We start from the raw sequence: 19,962 nt of genomic DNA on the forward strand, positions 1-19,962 counted from the left end.
TTTTTTCCTTTCTCACTTTTTGATCCATAAATGAAACACAGATGAGTACAACTACAGCATTAACACTTGAGCGCTTAATGCACCAAATGTTATGTTGTTACTAAACCATCGTAAATTTTACTACTTCATATTTTATTCGAAGGAAGTCATAACGTCTGATTTATGCGCTAGTTAATGACAACTATAATGTCCCCAGTGGTGCGTCACATAAAAAATAAGTACAAAATTTCCGGTTTCACACCCTAAACAAACAATGCCCAGCTGGAGAGAACTTCGAATTAGTACCAGTGAGCCGTGTGCGGCTCGCTTTCATGCCGTTTGTTCTTTGGCATTTTGCCACATCGAGTGGCGTCTTGTTTCTTCCTTACTTACTGGCATAACGAAGTTGCTGGTTTCCCTCCTTGAGTGGCAGTAGCAGCGTTTATCGATACTAGTACTGTCGTCCTATCTGAGTGGTGGTGGTTTGTGTGGTGGTCAGTCAATTGGGATGGAGCAGCGAGGAAGTCTGCGCGCCGCGAAGCCAGGTTGGGACTGCTGGCAGCGTGCACGCGCTCTCGGATCATGAGGCGCTAGCTGCGAGAGCGACGAAGTTCGTTGCCCACCAAACCTGGATGCTGAAGCTGAGTGATCAGTTAACGTGTTCTGAAACCTCAACTGTTGTGACATCTCTGCATCATTTGCGTGTAGTTGCTCCCTAGGCTTTTTGGGCTAGCAGCAACGTATGATGTTTTGGAGTTGGTGAAATCTTGCTGTCGTCTTCCTATAATGCGATTAATTGTTAAATTGACTGTTACTTGCCAGTGAAGTGCACCAGCGGTATTTTCTGCCCTGTGGCCGTTAACGCCCCAGTTACATGCCCTGGTTGTTAGCATAGTTTTCCGGCAGTGTGCCTTTCCTCATCGTGTTGATGCTATCCGGCACAGCGTGTAGTTCGACAGCCTTTTAAGTTCTTTGGTTCATATTTTGCTTAGAGTGGTTATTGTTACCTTTGCTGTTTTTAGACGCCAATTTCTGAAAACGTAATGCTGTTCGTATCCCCGTTTGTGTGCCGTTGGTCGGACAGAAGGGAATTAGTTAAACTGTTGGTCGGTCCTTGGGCCGTCCCTAGTTTGGGTTGCCATCCGATTACTTAACTTCAGCTCTTGTCTGCCTGTCTCACCTCACCTTACCTTTGCGGTACCTTCTCAGGCCGAACCTTGGAACACTTCTGAGCACCACTTGATCTGTTGGATTTACATTGTGATTTTCATTTTAGTTTGAAGTATTGTGCGAGGTCTTCGGCTGTGTATTAATTCAGTTCCTTTTAAATTTTACGTAAAGGCCTTCAGTGATGTTAAATTAAAATTTTGAAGACTGAATTTATTCTTAAAAAAATTTCTTTAAAATTTTTTTCTATCTGAAATTATTTGTAATCCAGGCCCTAAGCTGTTGGTTGTTCGCTGTGTTATGTGTGGCTTCAGCCGAGGATTTACGTGAACTTCTTTTAATAAGGCCTTCAGCTGTTTGTATTCTTTAAAGGAAAACTTTTAACAAGAAGGAAGGGATTCATTTTAAATTGTTTGTCTGACTTGTTGTTCACGCCTTCTGCCGTTGTTTCAAATTTGTTTGTGGCCTTCAGCCGTGCAATAAGTTAATATTTCTTTAATTAGGCTTTTGGCTGTTGTGTTGTAAGTTAAAAAGAAATTTCTTGGTTAGAAAAATTGTTTATTAATGTATTTCAATTATAGTTGCCCTTCAGACGTGTGGGCCGGCCGTGGTGGCCAAGCGGTTCTAGGTGCTACAGTCTGGAACCGCGCTACCGCTACGGTCGCAGGTTCGAATCCTGCCTCGGGCATGGATGTGTGTGATGTCCTTAGGTTAGTTAGGTTTAAGTAGTTCTAAGTTCTAGGGGACTGATGACAGAAGTTAAGTCCCATAGTGCTCAGAGCCATCAGACGTGTGGTGTAGCCCTTCAGCCACTAATTGTTTTCAGTTGCATGTTTTTTTTTTAATTTTTACCTTCTATTTTTAATTGCTTTTGATTTCTAAGCCAGTCCTTCAGCCATTCTTGTCTTTGGTGTCGTTTTGGGCCGTCAGCCCAGAAAACATCTCAAGTTTTCTTTAACTAGGCCTTCAGCTGTATTGACTAGTTGTGATCTATTAAAGCAATGTGTAAATAAGTGGTTCTTGGTAAAATAAAGTTGTGTGTTTGATTGTGCAGCTCACAGTAAGTGTTTACGGCCCCATCCACAATAGTAACGTTATCCTGTGCGCTCTTTTAGTACCTATCAACCAGATTTCAACCAGCTGGGGTTTTGTAATCTTGTGTTAAATGGCAATGTGCTTCAGGGTCTACAAAAACCGATCTGCCGTGTGAGTTGCTGTTGTCTCTAAAGTGTGCAGCAGGGAGAAGTTCGGTGTGCAGACTGACCTTGACGGTGAGAGCGTAGTCGTTGTCGGCGTAAAAGACGGCTACGGGCATGGAGTCGTAGTGGCGTAGGTCGAAGCGGGGCGGCGTGCTCTGGTTGTAGAAGCGCACGTTGGCCTCTGGCCCGTGGTCGAACGCGCGGAATTCGTCTGCAAAGCGAAAGGCTGACTGCAGCTTCTGCATAAACCAGAGCCGAAGCACATAGAAGGGGGGCACAAGTAGGTGAAGGGAGTGGAACAGGGTTGTATTCAGCCTGTACATTGAGCAAACATTAAAGGAAATCAACAAATTAATGTGCAAGTAGAAGCTTCGGAATAAAATAGATAGGAAGTGCTGGGAAGTTAAGGCGAAATGGCTGCAAGAAAAATGTGAAGAAATCGAGAAAGAAGTAATTGTCGGAAGGCCTGCTAAGCACATAGAAAAGTAAAAACGACCTTCTGTGAAACGAAAAGCAAGGATGGTAACGTTAAGACTGCAATGTAAACTCCGCTGTTAAATGCAGAGGAGAGAGCGGGTAGCTGGGAAGAGAAAAAATTAGACCTCTGTGAGGGAAAGACTTGTCTGACGAAATGGTTCAAATGGCTCTGAGCACTATGGGACTTTTCTGAGATCATCAGTCCCCTAGAACTTAGAACTACTTAAACCTAAATAACCTAAGGACATCACACACATCCGTGTCCGAGGCAGGATTCGAACCTGCGACCGTAGCAGCAGCGCGGTTCCTGACTGAACCGCCTAGAACCGCTCGTCCACAGCGGCCGGCGCTCACATCATGCCGGTAACTGCCAAACGACGCCTCCTTATGCCGGAAGTCTTCGGCCTCCATTGCTGATGATTTCTTTCAGAATTTAAGAGATGGCGTGGTTTGAACCCCGTACGAGGACGTTTTGATTACTAATCAGAGTTTCTACCCCTAAACTACAGCTACCTTCGAGTGTCTTACAAACACAGAGATACAGACTAACTCTCTCCCTATACTGCCCTGCTGCAGAGAGACCCTACCTTCTCATGTGCCCCAGTTATAAAGGATGAAGTTTGGAGGAGGTGCCTGATCCTCCTTTGCCCATAGGGGTGGAAAGGAAAGATGGTTCAAATGGCTCTGAGCACTATGGGACTTAACTTCTGAGGTCATCCGTCCCCTAGAACTTACAGCTACTTAAACCTAACTAACCTAAGGACATCACACACATCCATGCCCGAGGCAGGATTCGAATCTGCGACCGTAGTGGTCGCATGGTTCCAGCCTGAAGCGTCTAGAACATACCTGATGGCGTGACAGAGAAGAAACAGCAGTCGGTATAAAAGAACTAGGGGATCCAGTAATAGAATCAGAATTTAAAAGAGCGTTGGAAGACTTACTATCAAATAAGGCAGAAGGGATAGGTAACATTCCATCGCAATTTCTAAAATCACCCGGGGAAATGGCAAGGCTGACACGTGCGAGAATTTTTGCACAATCAGTTTAAGAGCTCGTGCATCCAAGACACCGACAAGAATAATATAGAGAAGACCTGAAAGGAAAAATGAGGTTATGTTAGATGATGATCAGTTTGGGTTTAGGAAAGATAAAGGCACCAGAGAGGCAGTACTGACATTGCTGTTGATAATGGAAGCAATACTTAAGAAAAATGAAGAAACATTCACGAACCAGGTGTTTTATCTTCAGGCCGCGGCTGGCAGTGATTGAAGAAACTCTGACGACAAAACGGTATGTCACGTACATCGCAGGTCCTCATGCGTTGCCCCTCATGTGAAAGTATCGTGGTGCCGTATTTCAACAGGACAGTGCTCATTCACACATGGCACGCGTCTCTATGTATTGTCTGAATGATGATGGGGTATTCCCGTGGCCAGCAAGACTCCCACTTTTGTCGCCGACGGAACATGCGTGGGCCACTTCGGACGTCAACTCCGTATCAGTGCCAGTGTGCATAACATCGATGATTAGTGGCAATATTTGAGGGCCAGCTTCTCTAAGGAGAGGATACAGTGGGGCAGAGGGACTGCAACGTAATAGCAATTAGTGGTCCCATACTGCCAAGTTCTTTGAAAATCGGATTCGATTTCGTTATCAATGGAATAATGTCACATACCCTCTCAATCCGTTTCATTTCATTTTCTCCTCCCATTCAGGGTGCTTGGCGTTTTTGTCAGACATTGTAGTTTCACCATGAAACTGTTTACATTTTTAGTGTAAATAAACGATTCTATGGGGAGTGACAGGCAATACAATTTCCAGGGGAAGTAGTAAATTCCGTCAATTTAGACAGTCAGAATTGATACAGTTGGGCACCATCCTCCTAGGGAACAGCGCAATTAGGACTTGGCTTCGATGCCTACAACTAACTCTGTGGAGATAGGTTAGTATGCGAACTGGTTCTAACAAAGATCGACGATGACACCCAGTGGTAGATGTCGGAAAGCCTATTAATCAACAAAAGAGCGCACCTGGAAAACGTATGCTGAAACACAGCAATAAAAAGTTGCCACCACAATCTACAAGCCCACTCAGACTGATAATAGGACTGAGAATCAGGTTCTTTTACTGTTTTGTAGCTTCTACTTTAAGTTGTAGTACAGAGAATATTGAATATTGTAGTTAGTTACATGTTCCATAGATTACTCGAGTGTTTCTTTTATGGAAATAATTGATAAGTGCCACACACAAATCACAGGACTAACACGAGGTCAAATTCGTGATGTCTTTTCACAAATGATGCGGTTATCTCAAACGAAGTAGTGTCTGAAAAATGCCGCACAAATATTCAGTTTGAGCTTGATAAGATTTCAAAGTGATGTGAGGATTGCGAATTTACTGTAAATGTTCAGAAATGTAAAACTTCACACATCAAAAACGAAAACATGTAGTTCAAAAATGGTTCAAATGGCTCTGAGCATTACGGGACTTAACTGCTGAGGTCATCAGTCCCCTAGAACTTAGAACTACTTAAACCTAACTAACCTAAGGACATCACACACATCCATGCCCGAGGCAGGATTCGAACCTGCGACCGTAGCGCTCTTGCGGTTCCAGGCTGTAGCGCCTAAAACTGCTCGGCCACCTCGGCCGGCGTACGTGATTAGTTTTAACATTAATGAACATATTTTTTTAGTCCTAGCCATGCAACTGCACTTCAAAACTAGGATGTTTCATACCTAGTACCAGTCTGTAAATGAAAATTCGTCCATGAAATAGAAGGACTGTCGAGAAGAAATGATTTTAGGCTAGATTTAAAACTTGCTTCGCTATCTCTCACATATTTTATGGCATTGGACAAAGGTAGTAACGGTCATTTTTTTCTCTAATATTGTAGGCATGGACCTCACTATTTTTCTCAAATTGTGATGGATTATTTATGATGAATTTCATTACCGAATGTTGGTGCTGTGATGGTGCAGTTAAAACGCCTAATTCCTTGAAGAGATACCTGCATGAAGATGGTGGATGAACACCACATATTGCCGGCCGAAGTGGCCGAGCGGTTCTATGCGCTACAGTCTGGAACCGCGCGACCGCTACGGTCGCAGGTTCGAATCCTGCCTCGGGCGTGAATGTGTGTGATGTCCTTAGGTTAGTTAGGTTTAAGTAGTTCTAAGTTCTAGGGGACTGATGACCTCAGCAGTTAAGCCCATAATGCTCAGAGTGATTTGAACCATCTTTTTTTGAACACCACATATTACTCTCACTGCTCACTTTTGTGTAAACAATACTTTCCTCGTAAGTGATAAGGTACCCAACAAAATTATTCCATAAGTGAAAAATCTGAGGAGGGTAGATTCGTTTGTTTCCAAGACTAGTAATTATACGAAGAGAAAAGTAGCTGATCTAATTGTTTCATCAGCTCAAAAATATTTGTCTTTCATTTCAAGTTTTCATCAATATGTACACACAAACGGTAGGAGCGTTGTACCCAGTTTATTGATTCCTGCTCATATGCTACATCAACTGTTGGCATAACTATCTGGGTTGTCCAGAACTGAATCTAGTGTGTGTTCTCAAAATTAAGGGATAGTCGTTTTTCAGGGAGCTACTTAATAGTTCTTTAAAAACATAGTTAACTGTCTGTTCTGTTGCTTTTTCTCCAAAGGGATTTATTGTAACACTAGTATTATCTGCAAAAAGTACCAGTTCCGTGTGACGAATGTTAAGTGGAGGGTCGCTCAGACATATACACTGATGAGCCAAAACATTACGACCACCTACTTGAAAGCTTGTTTGTCCGTCTTTGGAGCGAAATACATCACTGGCTTTGCGTATCGGGGATCTGAGTGTATGTTTCTAGGTTTGTGGATGTATGTGGCATTAAATGTCTAAGCATAGGTCATGTAATTCGCGTAAGTAACGGGTTGCTGATTTGGGTACGCAGTGATGGCACCCGATAGCGACCCAGATGGGTTCCATACGATTTACATCAGGCGAATTTCGTCGCCGAGACATCAACCTGAGTTCACTGTAATGCGCCTCAAACCACTACAGCACGGTTCTGGCTCCGAGACACGGGCAGTTATACTGCTGAAAGATGGCATAACCGTCGGGGAAGCCATCAGGCATAAATGGATGCAGGTGATTCGCAGCTGTCAGCGTGTCTTCGACTATAATCACAGATCCCACGGAAGTGCAAGAGAATGTCTACTACAGCGTAATAGTGCTTCCACTAGCCTACGTCACTGGCGCGCTGCACGTTTCGAGCCGCCGTTCACCTCTATGACGGCGGTTTGTGCAGACAACCATACATGCAGTGTAGCAAAAATGTGATTCACCTGAAGAGCCAATACGTTTCCATTGATCGACGGCGCATCCCGATGGTCCCGTGCCCACAGCAATCGTAATTGACGATGTCGTTGGGGCCGGCCGAAGTGGCCGTGCGGTTAAAGGCGCTGCAGTCTGGCACCGCAAGACCGCTAAGGTCGCAGGTTCGAATCCTGCCTCGGGCATGGATGTTTGTGATGTCCTTAGGTTAGTTAGGTTTAACTAGTTCTAAGTTCTGGGGGACTAATGACCTCAGCAGTTGAGTCCCATAGTGCTCAGAGCCATTTGAACCATTTGATGTCGTTGGGCCAACATAGTGGTGATCTGCTGTGGAGCTCATGTTCAACAATGTTCAATGAACGGTGTCCTACGAAACACTTGTGCGTGCACCAGCATTGTGCTCTTTCGGGAGAGATGCCACAGATCACTATCTATCCTACTATACAGAGCAGACAAGCCTCCGAACCCCACGTTCTGTGAAGAATCGTGGACGTCCAACCATTTAGCACCTAGTGATAGTTTCACTGCCCTACCTCTTTACGAAGATGCTCACGACAGTAGCACGTGAACATTCGACCAGCTTCTCTGTTTTCAAGATACTCATTCACAGGCTCTGCATAATAATAATCTGGCATTTGTTAATGTCGCTTATCTCGAGGAATTTCCCCATTTGCAGCCATATCTTCGCTATGGTGATCCCCTGTATGCGTCTGCTCCACTTACATCGTTCTGTTACGGCATCCGACGTCGTGGTAGGCAATGGTCAATGTAGTGGTTCATCAGTGTATGTGAATAGCAGTGAGCCCAAAATTCAGTTCCCTTCGTGATTTCTCTCTAGATATAAAAAATTTTCTCCTCTTTCATGGCTTTCCAAGAAAAAACAAATTATTCTTTACAGTTCATACTTCTGCTTCCCTTTACGAACTGAAGATTTCTCGTTAAATAAAATGTCGTGTGACTAGGGTCTCCCGTTAGGTAGACCGTTCGCCGGGTGCAAGTCTTTCGATTTCATGCCACTTCGGCAACTTGCGCGTCGATGGGGGTGAAATGATGATGATTAGGACAGCACAACACCCAGTCCCTGAGCGGAGAAAATTTCCGATCCAGTCGGAATCGAACCCGGGCTCTCAGGTTTGACATTCTGTCAAGCTGACCACTCAGCTACCGGGGGCGGACATTTCTTGGTGAAGAGGATGCAGAATGTTGTAATTGAATGGGAAGCTGACAGATGTAGGAGTAACTTCAGGCCTGTCCCAGCGAAGTGTTACGGGATCCTTGATGTTTGTGTTACATATTAATAACTCGACGGACATTATCAGTAGTAATCTCATGCTTTCTGCAGATCACATAGCTATTTGCAATAAGGCAGTGTGTGAAAATAGCTGCACGAGGACAAAGTTAAATTTTGATGAGATTTCCAAATGGTGCAAATATTGACAGATATCTTTAAACGATCAGAAATTTAAAAAATGTGCAGTTAACAGAAAGCAAAATCGTAGTATCCTATAATCAAAATCTCAACGTATCGCAATTGGAACCAGTGGATTCATACTACCACTTGGGTGTAACAATTTGTAGGAATATGAAATGAAACCATTCAACAGATTCCATCATAGTAAATCGGATGGCAAACTTCGGTTCTTTGACATATTGGGAAAATGTATCCAAAGGAGATTACTTACAAAACTCTATTACGAGCCACCCTAGAGTATTGGAAATTTGTGACAAGTTCCTACGAGACCAAACTGCTGAGGTCATCGGTCCCTAGGCTTACACACTACTTAATCTAACTTAAACTAACTTACTCTAAGGACAAGACACACATACTCATGCCCGAGGGAGGACTCGAACCTCCGACTGTGGAAGCCGCGCGAACCGTGGCAAGGCGCCCTAGACCGCACGGCCCCTCGAGCATTGCTAAACTATGTGCGAGCCATACCAACTAGCTCCAACACAGTATGTGGAACGTGTACAAAGAAAGGCAGCGCGAATGCTCACATGTTTGAATCGTGGAAAGTGCCACGGAATGCTCAAAAATCTAAACTGGCAGACACTTGGAAATGAACACCAAGTACGCAGCAAGAGGTACCTTTAAAGTTCCAGAAATCATATTAAGTGAGGAATCTATAAACATACTACATTTTTCGCTTGCATAGGTAACGTTGGCTACCGCATACACAAAGATGTTCAAGCACTCAGTCTTCCTGAGAGCCATACACGAATGGTACTGGATGGAACTCTGATACACGCTACATTGAGAAGTACGCTCCCCTATGCACTTCCAAGTGGTTTGAAATTTTTTTTATGTAAATGCCGGTGTAAAGTATGAATCCACCGAAAAAGTCAGTAAGCAACTGTTTCTGTTTGATAACATGTATCTTGAATAAGTGGTGCAACATTTTATGTGCTGAAGATGATCGGTAACAACACGAAATCACTTCATGATTGTGTTGGCGCATTTCTTTTTTCTTGGGGGGGGGGGGGGGGCGTTGGTGAGGGGTGTGACAGCTATTGTATGAACTCTGCTTAGCAAGTACATAACTCACCGGCCTTGTGATTCTGCACGAAGTGGATGACAGTACGTGTCGACGTGCCCGACAAGATGTGCGTCAGTATGGACGGCAGTCGATCCTATAGGAACAGAGAAATTGTTAGGTAAAGCATAATACGAACTTCTTAACTATTCAACCATGTAACCCATTTAGTTTCCTTTTGAATACATTTCAGTCTTACACGTTGTACATGAACTGCAATTTGCCACAATTCTCTTCTACAAAACAGGGACAAACGCTTTTTAGCAATTAAATATAGCGCACTGTCCATGAAATAAGTAACACAAATATATCTGGAATAGCTTCAATGTGAAATGCTTTACAATACATTAAAATTTATGTTTTGTTATTCCAGAAACAACTGCACTTTTGTGATGACTGTACAGAATCAAGATATTAATATATGGAACGTACAGCATTCATAACAACTCACAATTGCGATATTATATTGGATGTCAAGAATAGCCCAAACTGAAACCAAATGTAACTTATTTCTGTCTTCACTCCAGTTAGTGAGAAGACTCTTTCTACGTTAGCATTGTGAACAGGACGGGAGAAGTAAACTTGGACTGTTTTAAGCAAGTCGGATCAGTGCTCCTTTGACACAAAGCTTTTAAATAAAGGTACTCACTTTTTGTAATCGATAATTATTAATCGTAGTTTGAACAGATCTGGCGGGCCTTTAAATTGTGTTTCCTTGAGTTCTATATAAAGGGATTGCTTTTTAAAATACTAGGACGTTTACCTAGCCGGACGAGATATTATTTAAACCATTTAAAAGTCAGGCAGAAATCCGGATTTCCGGGACGTATGGCCACCTTAATTGCAATAATTTAGCCTGTGTTGTAGAAACATCACTACCTACAGAAGCGATGTGGTATTTATATAAGAAAGGAGACAGAACATCCGAAAAAATTACAGAGGAATCTCACTTATTCCGGTAATTTATAAAATTATTGATAAAGCTTTGAAGAACCGACTTGAGCCGCAAGTGGACACTCAGACTGGTGAGTGTCAGATGGCGTTCAGAAAAGGGAGATCTTGTATTGAACAAATGTGGCACATTGAAACAATACTACACGTCAGACGATGCCGGAACAATTTAGTCACGTTTGTGGATTTCAAAAATGCTTACGATACTGCTGAGAGATAAAAGCTGTTCAATAGCCTAGAAGAATTAGAAGTTCCAAACAAAGACCAATGTCAACATCAAGGAAACCTTATCTGGAGGTACCTAAACAGTGAAATTCATTGGAGAAATCTCAGACTCATTCGAAATTCACACGTGAGTCTGATAGGGAGACGGCTTATCGCCTTGTTCAACATGGTACTGGAAAAATTTGAGAACAGAGAAAACTTGTCAAATGTATTCAGATAGGAAAAGCGAAAGGGGAAAGTCACGGTGAAATGCTTGACCTCTGCATATACCTGGCTATATTAATGAAGAACAAAGATGAAATCAAACTAGCAGTAGATAAACTACATAAGAATCTCCTGCAAATCTCCTGTAAAACCGTACTCCAAATTTCCTACCACCAAATCAGCCGGAAATCTCCGACTGAAAACACAGTCTGGAAAAACGTGACAGGTCACTCACTTCAGGTACTTAGGAGAAACGATCTAAGCCACGCGACTGAATAACATCCCCAAGACAAAAATAGCAGTCAAACCGCCAAAGGCGTATAAACTGATAGGATTCGCTACAACAAAAACCAACATCTTGTAATACTAAAGTACGAGACTGCAGCACAGCTGTTTTAAAACAGACTTCGCATGCAGGAGAAAGCACAGTAACTAGAGTGATGACAAAAATCCATGACACAGAGAAACAAAAATGCAAAATTCTTAGAAAAATCTACGGTGCTGTCCTCCGAGATTTAACTTAAGAATTCTGTGGACACAACATCACATAAGAATTTAGGAAAAGTCGCCTACAGTTTTACGGAGACCTAAGTAGGATGGATGAAAACGGACTTGCTAACAAGCTTTTGAACAACGTTAATGCAAGAAAATTAAAGACCAGTTGGATAAAGAAACACAACAAGACCTGCAACAACTGAAAATTTCGGAAGAAGAATCTGAGGACAGAAAACAGTTCAGAAGCAAAACAAAAAACGAGGAAGTAGAAAAAGGCTCAGCGAAAGAAACAGAAGACGAAAGGAAGGAAAAACGCGGTGAATTAATGAAGAGGTTTTGAGAAGAAAGAAAAAGAAATCAAGCTGTAATTGCTTCAAGTTCACATGCTCTCCTAAAGGGGAATAACCAAGATGTATGGGATACAGAAAATCAAATTGTGTCTTAGATCTTTCTATTGTTTTCTGGATTTGTCTACATATGATGTCAATTGATATATCTGCTAAATCTCCACGAAAGAGGGGGAATTCTGTAATCATACGATTCAAGGAACGCTGAATGTTTCTAAATAGTACAACGAGTAGTTATTGGTTCGCAGTCGTCTGAGATAGTTAGTAGGACGTGTAGCGTTGAAAATAGAGGAACTATGTTTCGAGTTGCTTTGAATACTTGAGCTGGAAGTTTAGACAGCTACGCACATGAGACTGGAACCGAAAACATCGTCTCTGGATAACCGAGAACGCGTATTAGTTGCTCCGTATAGCAACACTTTCCAAATGCGTAAAAATGCAAGATAATGTCTGAACAAAGAGAAATATCCAGATGTAATCCGATTATAACGTTAGTGCTAAGCTTCTACGGATTATCATGTCGTATAACCATCTGCGGGTAGTATTGGCAAAAGATGCGATACGTGAACTGGTAAAACAAATTTGTAGGTGAGGCTAAGGCTAATGGGAAACATAAATTTCTTCGAAAAGTTTTTGAAAACGATTCAGTTTTCAAACATGGCGTATTATCGCACAAATTGCTGATGTGACAAAGTGTTGATTAGCTATCCTGCGTTTGGAATCCTTATCACGAAGATATGATAGCATCAATCGAACGAATTCAGAGACGCTTTGCTAGAGTCACAGCAGGACAGTAGATCTTAGATGGAGGTGTAATGGAGAATTGCTCAACTAATTTAAATTGGAAATTATACAAGAAAACTGACGGTTTTCTAACTCTCTAGAGCAAATTTAAACAGACTGTGTAGCACCTGCATTGGCTCCATCGTATTCCTCGCTTTTGAGCTACGAGGATAACATGGAATACAGGCGCACGACGAGGAGTGTCGGCAGTCTGTTGCCGCTCACTATACACGCGAATGGAACAGGACAGTCATGTTAATGTTGGCGTGAAATGGCTAGCAAAATACGTATGTGGAGGTATATGTAAGCTCAGAACAGATAGTAAGAACAATTCGTTTTTAGGATTATATTTTTGAACATGGCCTCGCATGCACTACTGAAACGTGCACATGAAACAACGTTTCTGTACTTCGTCGAGCTTATAAGAAACACGAATTGTTCACTTAACAATAATAACAAGAAAGTCTTTGCTTCGATTATGGCGAAGAACATTCTGTTGACTACTAAATATCAACAATAACTATATTGATTCTTTTATGTTTGTGCATGTAAACTGTACGTGCATCAAAAGTAATTACTTTGGTTGCATAAAAGCGAAGAAGTTATGCGATCAACAAAGCTCTATTACATATAAGTGCAATTTACATTTTGTAAGGATATAAAATACACAACGGACTAACACTGAACAATGTGCGGTGCTAATTATGTACAGAAAAAACAAACAAAAAACAACGAGAAGTTGTTGGCACCCAGTTTCGCTCTCACACAGCGTTTATATTTCTTTCCCTAGCGATGCTACCTGTTCTAACGAATTTGTTTTGGTAGGGCGTAACTCTACTCATGATATATGCCTGAAAACCCCCAGAAATTTTGTCAGTGTAGTTCACGTCCATACTGAGTTACTTACTATTTGTGTGTGTAACTAAAGTGATAAACGAAGATGTGCCAAATAACATCTTCAGAAGCAGCGAAACAATGTTGTGCTTATTAGCGGAAAGTGAATACCATCACTTATAGAGAACTTAGATACTGAGGGCGGCGGTCACCTGATCCAGTTGCGGCAGGTCGTATCCCATGATGTAGGAGAAGAGAGCGACGCAATAGCTGTGCGTGGTGGCACGTGGCGAACAAAAAGACTCGAACAGGCGGGCCATGCTACGAGTGCGGGGCAGCAGTTCGAACTTGTTCACGCGCTCCATCGCCATCTGGAACAGACACGACACAGGATAGCACACTCGCTAATAGTACTCCAATTTCAAATGGACGAGCGAAATTTTGAGAAAAGGAAAAGTGAAGGAAGGAATGAAGTTCAGGGTTTAACGTCCCGCCAACAACGATGTCGTTACGTTCGGAATTCAGGCTTACATATGGAGGACTATATCGGCTGTGTCCTTCAGCAAACAGTCTTTAATCGGTTAATAGTGTACTTTCAGGTGTTTTGCCGAGATATGGTTCCCATTGAACCCCAAGGAGCACACCTTTAATCAATCACGAAGAGAACACCAGAGAGATCACAATCTTCAATTCATTAATGCAGGCCATGGAAAACCAAAATCTGGGTGGAAGACGGAGCTTCGAAGTCCACTACGCCCGTAAGGCAAGGAGTGGCTCACCAAAGTGTGATAGGGCCACTATAATTCTCTATACATATAAACTACCTGACGGATAGGATGAACAGCAACTTTTGAGTGTTAGCTGGTGACGCTGTAGTGTGAGAATAAGTGTCGTCGTTGAGAGACTGTAGGAGGATACATGATTTCTCTTTGCAATAAAGAATAGCAGCTTGCTCCAAATGTAGGAAAATGTAAGTTGATTCGGTTTGTTGGGAAAAACAGTCGTGCAGTGTTCCAATATAGGATAAGTGGCATGCTGCTTGAATATCTTGGCGCAACGTTGCAAAGCGATATGAAATGGGACGAGCACGTAAGGTCCGTTGTAGGGAAGGCGAATGCTCTACTTCAGTTTAATGGGAGAATTTTAGGAAGGTGGACACCGTCTGTCAAGGTTACCGCGTGCAGGACGCCTGTGCGATGCATTATGGAGTCCTGCTTGAGAGTTTGTGATCCCCACCAAGCCGGATTAAAGGAAACCATCGAAGAAATTCAGAGGTATGCTACTACATTTATTATTGGTAGATTCGATCAAAACACAAATAATACAGTCTTGACTGTTTCATTAAGTGATAATTTGCAGTAGATCGCTGTTTCATTTACAACCAAGTTATCTAAAATAATTATTGAGGAAACGCTCCGGAAACTAAAATGGGAATCCTTCCACAGAAGAAGGGAATCTTTTCGCGAAACACTATAGAGAAAATTTACAAAACCGGCATTTGGGTGTGACCGTACAATGATTTTGTTGCCGCTAACTAAATTAGGACTCATAAAGAGACTTTTTCAATTTTTTAAAATTTTTGAATCAACATTCTTCTGACTGGTTTGCAGTGGTCCAGCACGAGTTGCTCTCTTGTGCCAGACTCTTCATCTCAGAGTAGCACTTGCGCCATTTGGCCTCAATTATTTGCTGGATGTATTCCAATCTCTACCTGTAAAGTTCTAACCCTCAACAGTTCCCTCTAGTACCATACATGTTAATGCTTAATGTCTTAACAGATGTCCTATTACCCGGTCACTTCTTCTTGTCACTGTTTTCCACATATTCTTTCTCGCTGCACCTCATCATTCCTTACCTCGTCAGTCCACCTAAGTTTCAAGACTCGTCTGTAACACCACACCTCAAATGCGTCGATTTTCTCTTGTTCCGGTTGTCACAAAGTCCATGTTTCTCTACCACAAATGCTATGTTCGAAACCTACATTCTCAGAAATTTGTTCCTCAAATAAATTAAGGTCTATGTTTGATAACAGTAGACCTTTCTTGGCCACAATTGTCCCTTTTGCCGGTATTCATCTGCTTTTTATGCCCTCCTTACTCCACTCATCATAGATTGTATTGCTACCTAGGTAGCAGAACTAGTTAACTTTGTCTACTTCGTGATCCCTAATTCTGATGTTAAGTTTTTCGCCGTACTTATTTCTGCTAATTTTCATTACTTTTGTCTCTCTTAGCTTTCCTCACAATTCGATTCCTGTACTCACTAGACACTTCATTCTATTCAAGAGATCATGTAGTTCATTTTCACTTTCATTGAGGATAGTAATGTTATCAGTAAATATCATCATTGATGTCCTTTTACCTCCAATTGTAATCCCACTCTTGAACCTTTATTTCATTTCTCTTCACCGCTTCTTCGACGTACTGATTGAACAGTAGGGTCGAAAGACTACATTCCGGCCTTATACCCATTTTAAACACAGCACTTCATCCTTGTCTTTCAGTGCTGTTGCTCCCTATTCGTTCTTATACATATTGTATACTATCTGCCTTTACCTAAAGCTTACCCCATATTTCTCAGAATTTCGAGCATCTTGCACCGTTTGACATTTTCGAACGCTTCTTCCAGGTAGGCAAATCCTATGTACGTGTCCTGATTTTTCTTCAGTCTTGCTTCAATTATCAATCACAACTTCAGTACTGCCTTTCTAGTGCCTTTACCTTTCCTCAAGCCAAACTGATCGTCACCTAACACATCCTCAGTTTTCTTTCCCATTCTTCTGTGTATTATTCTTGTCAGCAACATGGATTCATGAGCTGTTAAACTGATTGTGCGATGATTCTCGCACTTGTCAGCTCTTCCAATCTTGAGAATTGTGTGAAAGATGTTTCTGCGTAAGTCTGATGGTATATCGCCAGAATCATAAATTCGACACACCTGCGTCAGTAATCGCGTTGTTACCACTCCCCCAACGATTTTAGAAATTTCGTTGGAATGTTATCTGCCCCTTTTGTCTTCTTTGATTTTAAGTCTTCCAAAGCTCTTCTAAATCCTGATTCTAATACTGAATCCCCTATCCCTCCACTGTCGACTCCCGTTTCTTCTTGCAACACGTTATCAGACATGTCCTCCGCCTCATAAAGGTCTTCAATGTAGTGTTTCCACCTGTCTGCTTTCTCTTTTGTATTTAACAGAGGAATTCTCATTTAACTCGTAATGTTACCGGCGTTATTTTTAATTTCATCAAAGGGTGTTTTGACTTTTCTGTATGCTGAGTCAGTCCTTCCGACAATCTTTTGTTTTTCGATTTCTTCACTTTTTTCAAGTAGCCATTTCGCCTTAGCTTCCCTGCACTTTCTGTTTATTTCATTTCTAAGTGACTTGTATTTCTGTATTTCTGAATTTCCCTGAGCTTTTATGTCCTTTCGCCGATCAACGGAAATATTACTTATGTTACCCATGGTTTACTCGCAGTTACCATCCTGGTACATACGTTTTTCTTCCCAACTTCTGTGATTGCCCTATCTTGAGATATCCATTCCTCTTCAACGCTATTTATTGATTATCACAGAATCTACAGCCTCAGAGAACTTCAAGTCTATCCCTTCATTCCTTAATACTTCCATATTCCACTTATTTTACATTGATTCTTCCTGACTAATCTCTTAAACTTCAGCCTACTCTTCATCATTGCTAAATTGTGATCTAATTCCGTATCTGCTCCTAGGTACGCCTTCCATTATGTGAGTTCGAACTCTCTGCTTGATCATGATGTAACCTAACTGAAATCTTTCTATATCTCCCGGCCTTTTCCAGGAATACCACCTAATCTAATGATTTTCTAGCATAATATTCGCTATTACCATCTAAAATTTATTGCAGAACTCAATTAGTCTTTCTCCTCTCTCATTCGTACCACCAGGTCCATATTTTCCCGTAACCCTATCTTCTGCTCCTTCCTGTACAACTGATCTCACCCCAATGACTATTACATATTAATTTATCTTTACATACTGAATTACTTGTTCAATATCCTCATTTTCTCTTCATCTTCTGCTTGCGACGTTGTCACTTATACATGAACTATTATTGTCAGTGATGGTTTGCTGTCGATTTTAATAAGAACCACTTCATCACTGAACTGTTAAGAGCAGCTCACTCTCTGCCCCAGCTGCCAATTCATAAGGAATTCCATTCCTGTTAAACCATTTTCACTGCTGTTGTTATTGCCCTGTATTCATCTGACCAAAAATCCTTTTTTTTCCATTTCACTTCTCTGACGCGCACTGTATGTAGATTGAGCCTTAGCATTTCTCTTTTCCGATTTTTTTAGGTTCGCTACCACGTTCAAATTGCTGTCATTGTACATCCCCATTTGTAGAACGTCATCTTTTCGTTTCTTATCCTGTCTTTTTCTCATGGTCGCCTCCATCTTAGCAGTCTCCTCCCAAAGGTCCAAATGGGAGTAGTATTTTAATGATAGTTCTGGACCAAAGAGGATATTGGATTAAAAATTCCAGGATGCAAACCAAGATTCTAATTTCGCAGAATCCACCAAACAAATACCATCTGCCTATACTGAAAAAACCAAATCGAATTTTCTCATTAAAAAATTTACAAATCTAATAAATTTAATTCTTTATAAATAAGAACCAAGAAACCTCATCTGCATATACTGAAAAAAATTCTAATTTTTTCATTTAAAAATTTACAAATCTGATACACTTTATTCTTTATAAATAAGAACCATCACACAAAATATGTGTAAGAAAATCACTTCACTTTACATTCAGCTACCCATTTTTGGCTACTTTTTATTTTTTCTATTTTTTTACTGTTTTTCTTCTAGCTGCTTTTACACAGATCTAGTAAATTTTTTCCTCTATAAATGGAAGCTGAAATCAAAATATGTGCTACAAACAAAAAAATATTCTGCAAGAGATTTTTATGGAAATAAAGTAAAACCAAGCAACAAGAGATTTGGTTTATGCTTACTTACAATACTAATCTTTTTATAAATATCTGCGATATTCTATACACAAAAAGAGAACATCAACTAGATGAATTTAAGCCAATTAAAGAACCATTTTTCGGTAGTATTATGATTGCAAAGATGACAGATTTTATAGATTGTAAAAAAGGAAGCATGTGGTGGCTTTAATAGTATTAAATGTCTAGATTTTCCAAATTTAATTTGGCAATACATAGTTATGCAAAAATTCCATAGTTATTAGATGCCAATATGCAAACAAATTATTAATAAGGACATAAGAATTATAAAACAAAAATATAAAGACCCTGTTGCTATTCCTTACAAAACAGAACTAACAGATGTTAAATTAAATACACTTTTAAGAGAATTACCAGAAATTATCGAAGAGCTTAGAAACGAACACTATTATTTATTGGATTGGTTATTAACTTTCAAAAAGAAAGAGAATATAAAAAGAATGTAATTCAATAGTAAACAATGTCATTCTGTTGGAAAAGACTGTTTAACTTGGATTAATTGTAATTCTAGAGTAAAAATACACACTAAATTTATTTGCCAATTATCGAGTCCTGGAGTTAACAAACAACTTACCAGTTATCGAGTCCTGGAGTTTACAAACAACTTGGTAACCATATTATAAATTTCTTAAATTGTCCAGACAGTAGGTTAAAGGAAACATTTGTTTCAAAAATAGGGAAAGAAAATGGAATTACAAGGCTAGAAGCAACAATCTATAACCATATTTACCCATATTTCCAAAAAGAACAAGAATTCGATCCATTAACAGATTGCCATTTAGAACTAATAACAAATAACTGCAAATATTTCGAGAAAGCTCCTTTTTATTCTCATTCAGTATCTAAAATGTGGTAAAAATTAACAGACACACTTCAAAATAGTTGTGGTCTTATTTACAATAAACTCTTGCAATATGTCTGTTGGAGTAGTAAAAATATGAAAAACTTAACAGTAATGCAAATAAAAACTGGAACAGATAACGAAAAAGAAAGAAAAATATTAGCTAAATTTGTTTGATCTGCTTTTGGTTTTAACTAGTTACCTATTACCTGTATAAAAAACTCTTCCAAAATTTCTGGTAATTCTATTAAATGTGCAGTTAATTTAATATCTCCTAATTCTGTTTTGTAAGAATTAGCAACAGCTTTTTATATTTTTGTTTTATAATTTGTATGTCCTTATTAATAATTTGTTTAGTACCTTTAATTGTTTGTGTATTGGAATCTAATAAATATGGAATTTTTGCTTTAACTACAGGTCTTCCCAAATTAAATTTAGAAAATCGAGATATTTAAATACTGTTAAAACCACCATGTATTTCCTTTTTTACAAGAAATTTTCCATTTTAAATCCCCCTTTACAATCCATAAAATCTGTTATCTTTATAATAATATCATCATCGCAAAATGGTTCTGTAATAG

The 19,962-nt window shown here is 40.4% G+C and overlaps 1 protein-coding gene across 1 annotated transcript in view; it reads right to left on the minus strand.

Moving 5' to 3' along the window:
• Positions 1-19,962, minus strand: part of LOC124613359 (lipase 3-like) — a 122,525-nt gene that overhangs the window by 6,391 nt on the left and 96,172 nt on the right. The window contains exons 5-7 of the mRNA XM_047142057.1: positions 13,743-13,901; positions 9,704-9,788; positions 2,411-2,556 (exon numbers count right to left, since the gene is read on the minus strand). Coding sequence (XP_046998013.1) covers positions 2,411-2,556; positions 9,704-9,788; positions 13,743-13,901 — 390 coding nt within the window. The remainder of the gene's footprint in view (positions 1-2,410; positions 2,557-9,703; positions 9,789-13,742; positions 13,902-19,962) is intronic.

This window comes from Schistocerca americana, chromosome 4 (assembly GCF_021461395.2).
Source record: "Schistocerca americana isolate TAMUIC-IGC-003095 chromosome 4, iqSchAmer2.1, whole genome shotgun sequence".
Classification (NCBI taxonomy): domain Eukaryota; kingdom Metazoa; phylum Arthropoda; class Insecta; order Orthoptera; family Acrididae; genus Schistocerca; species Schistocerca americana.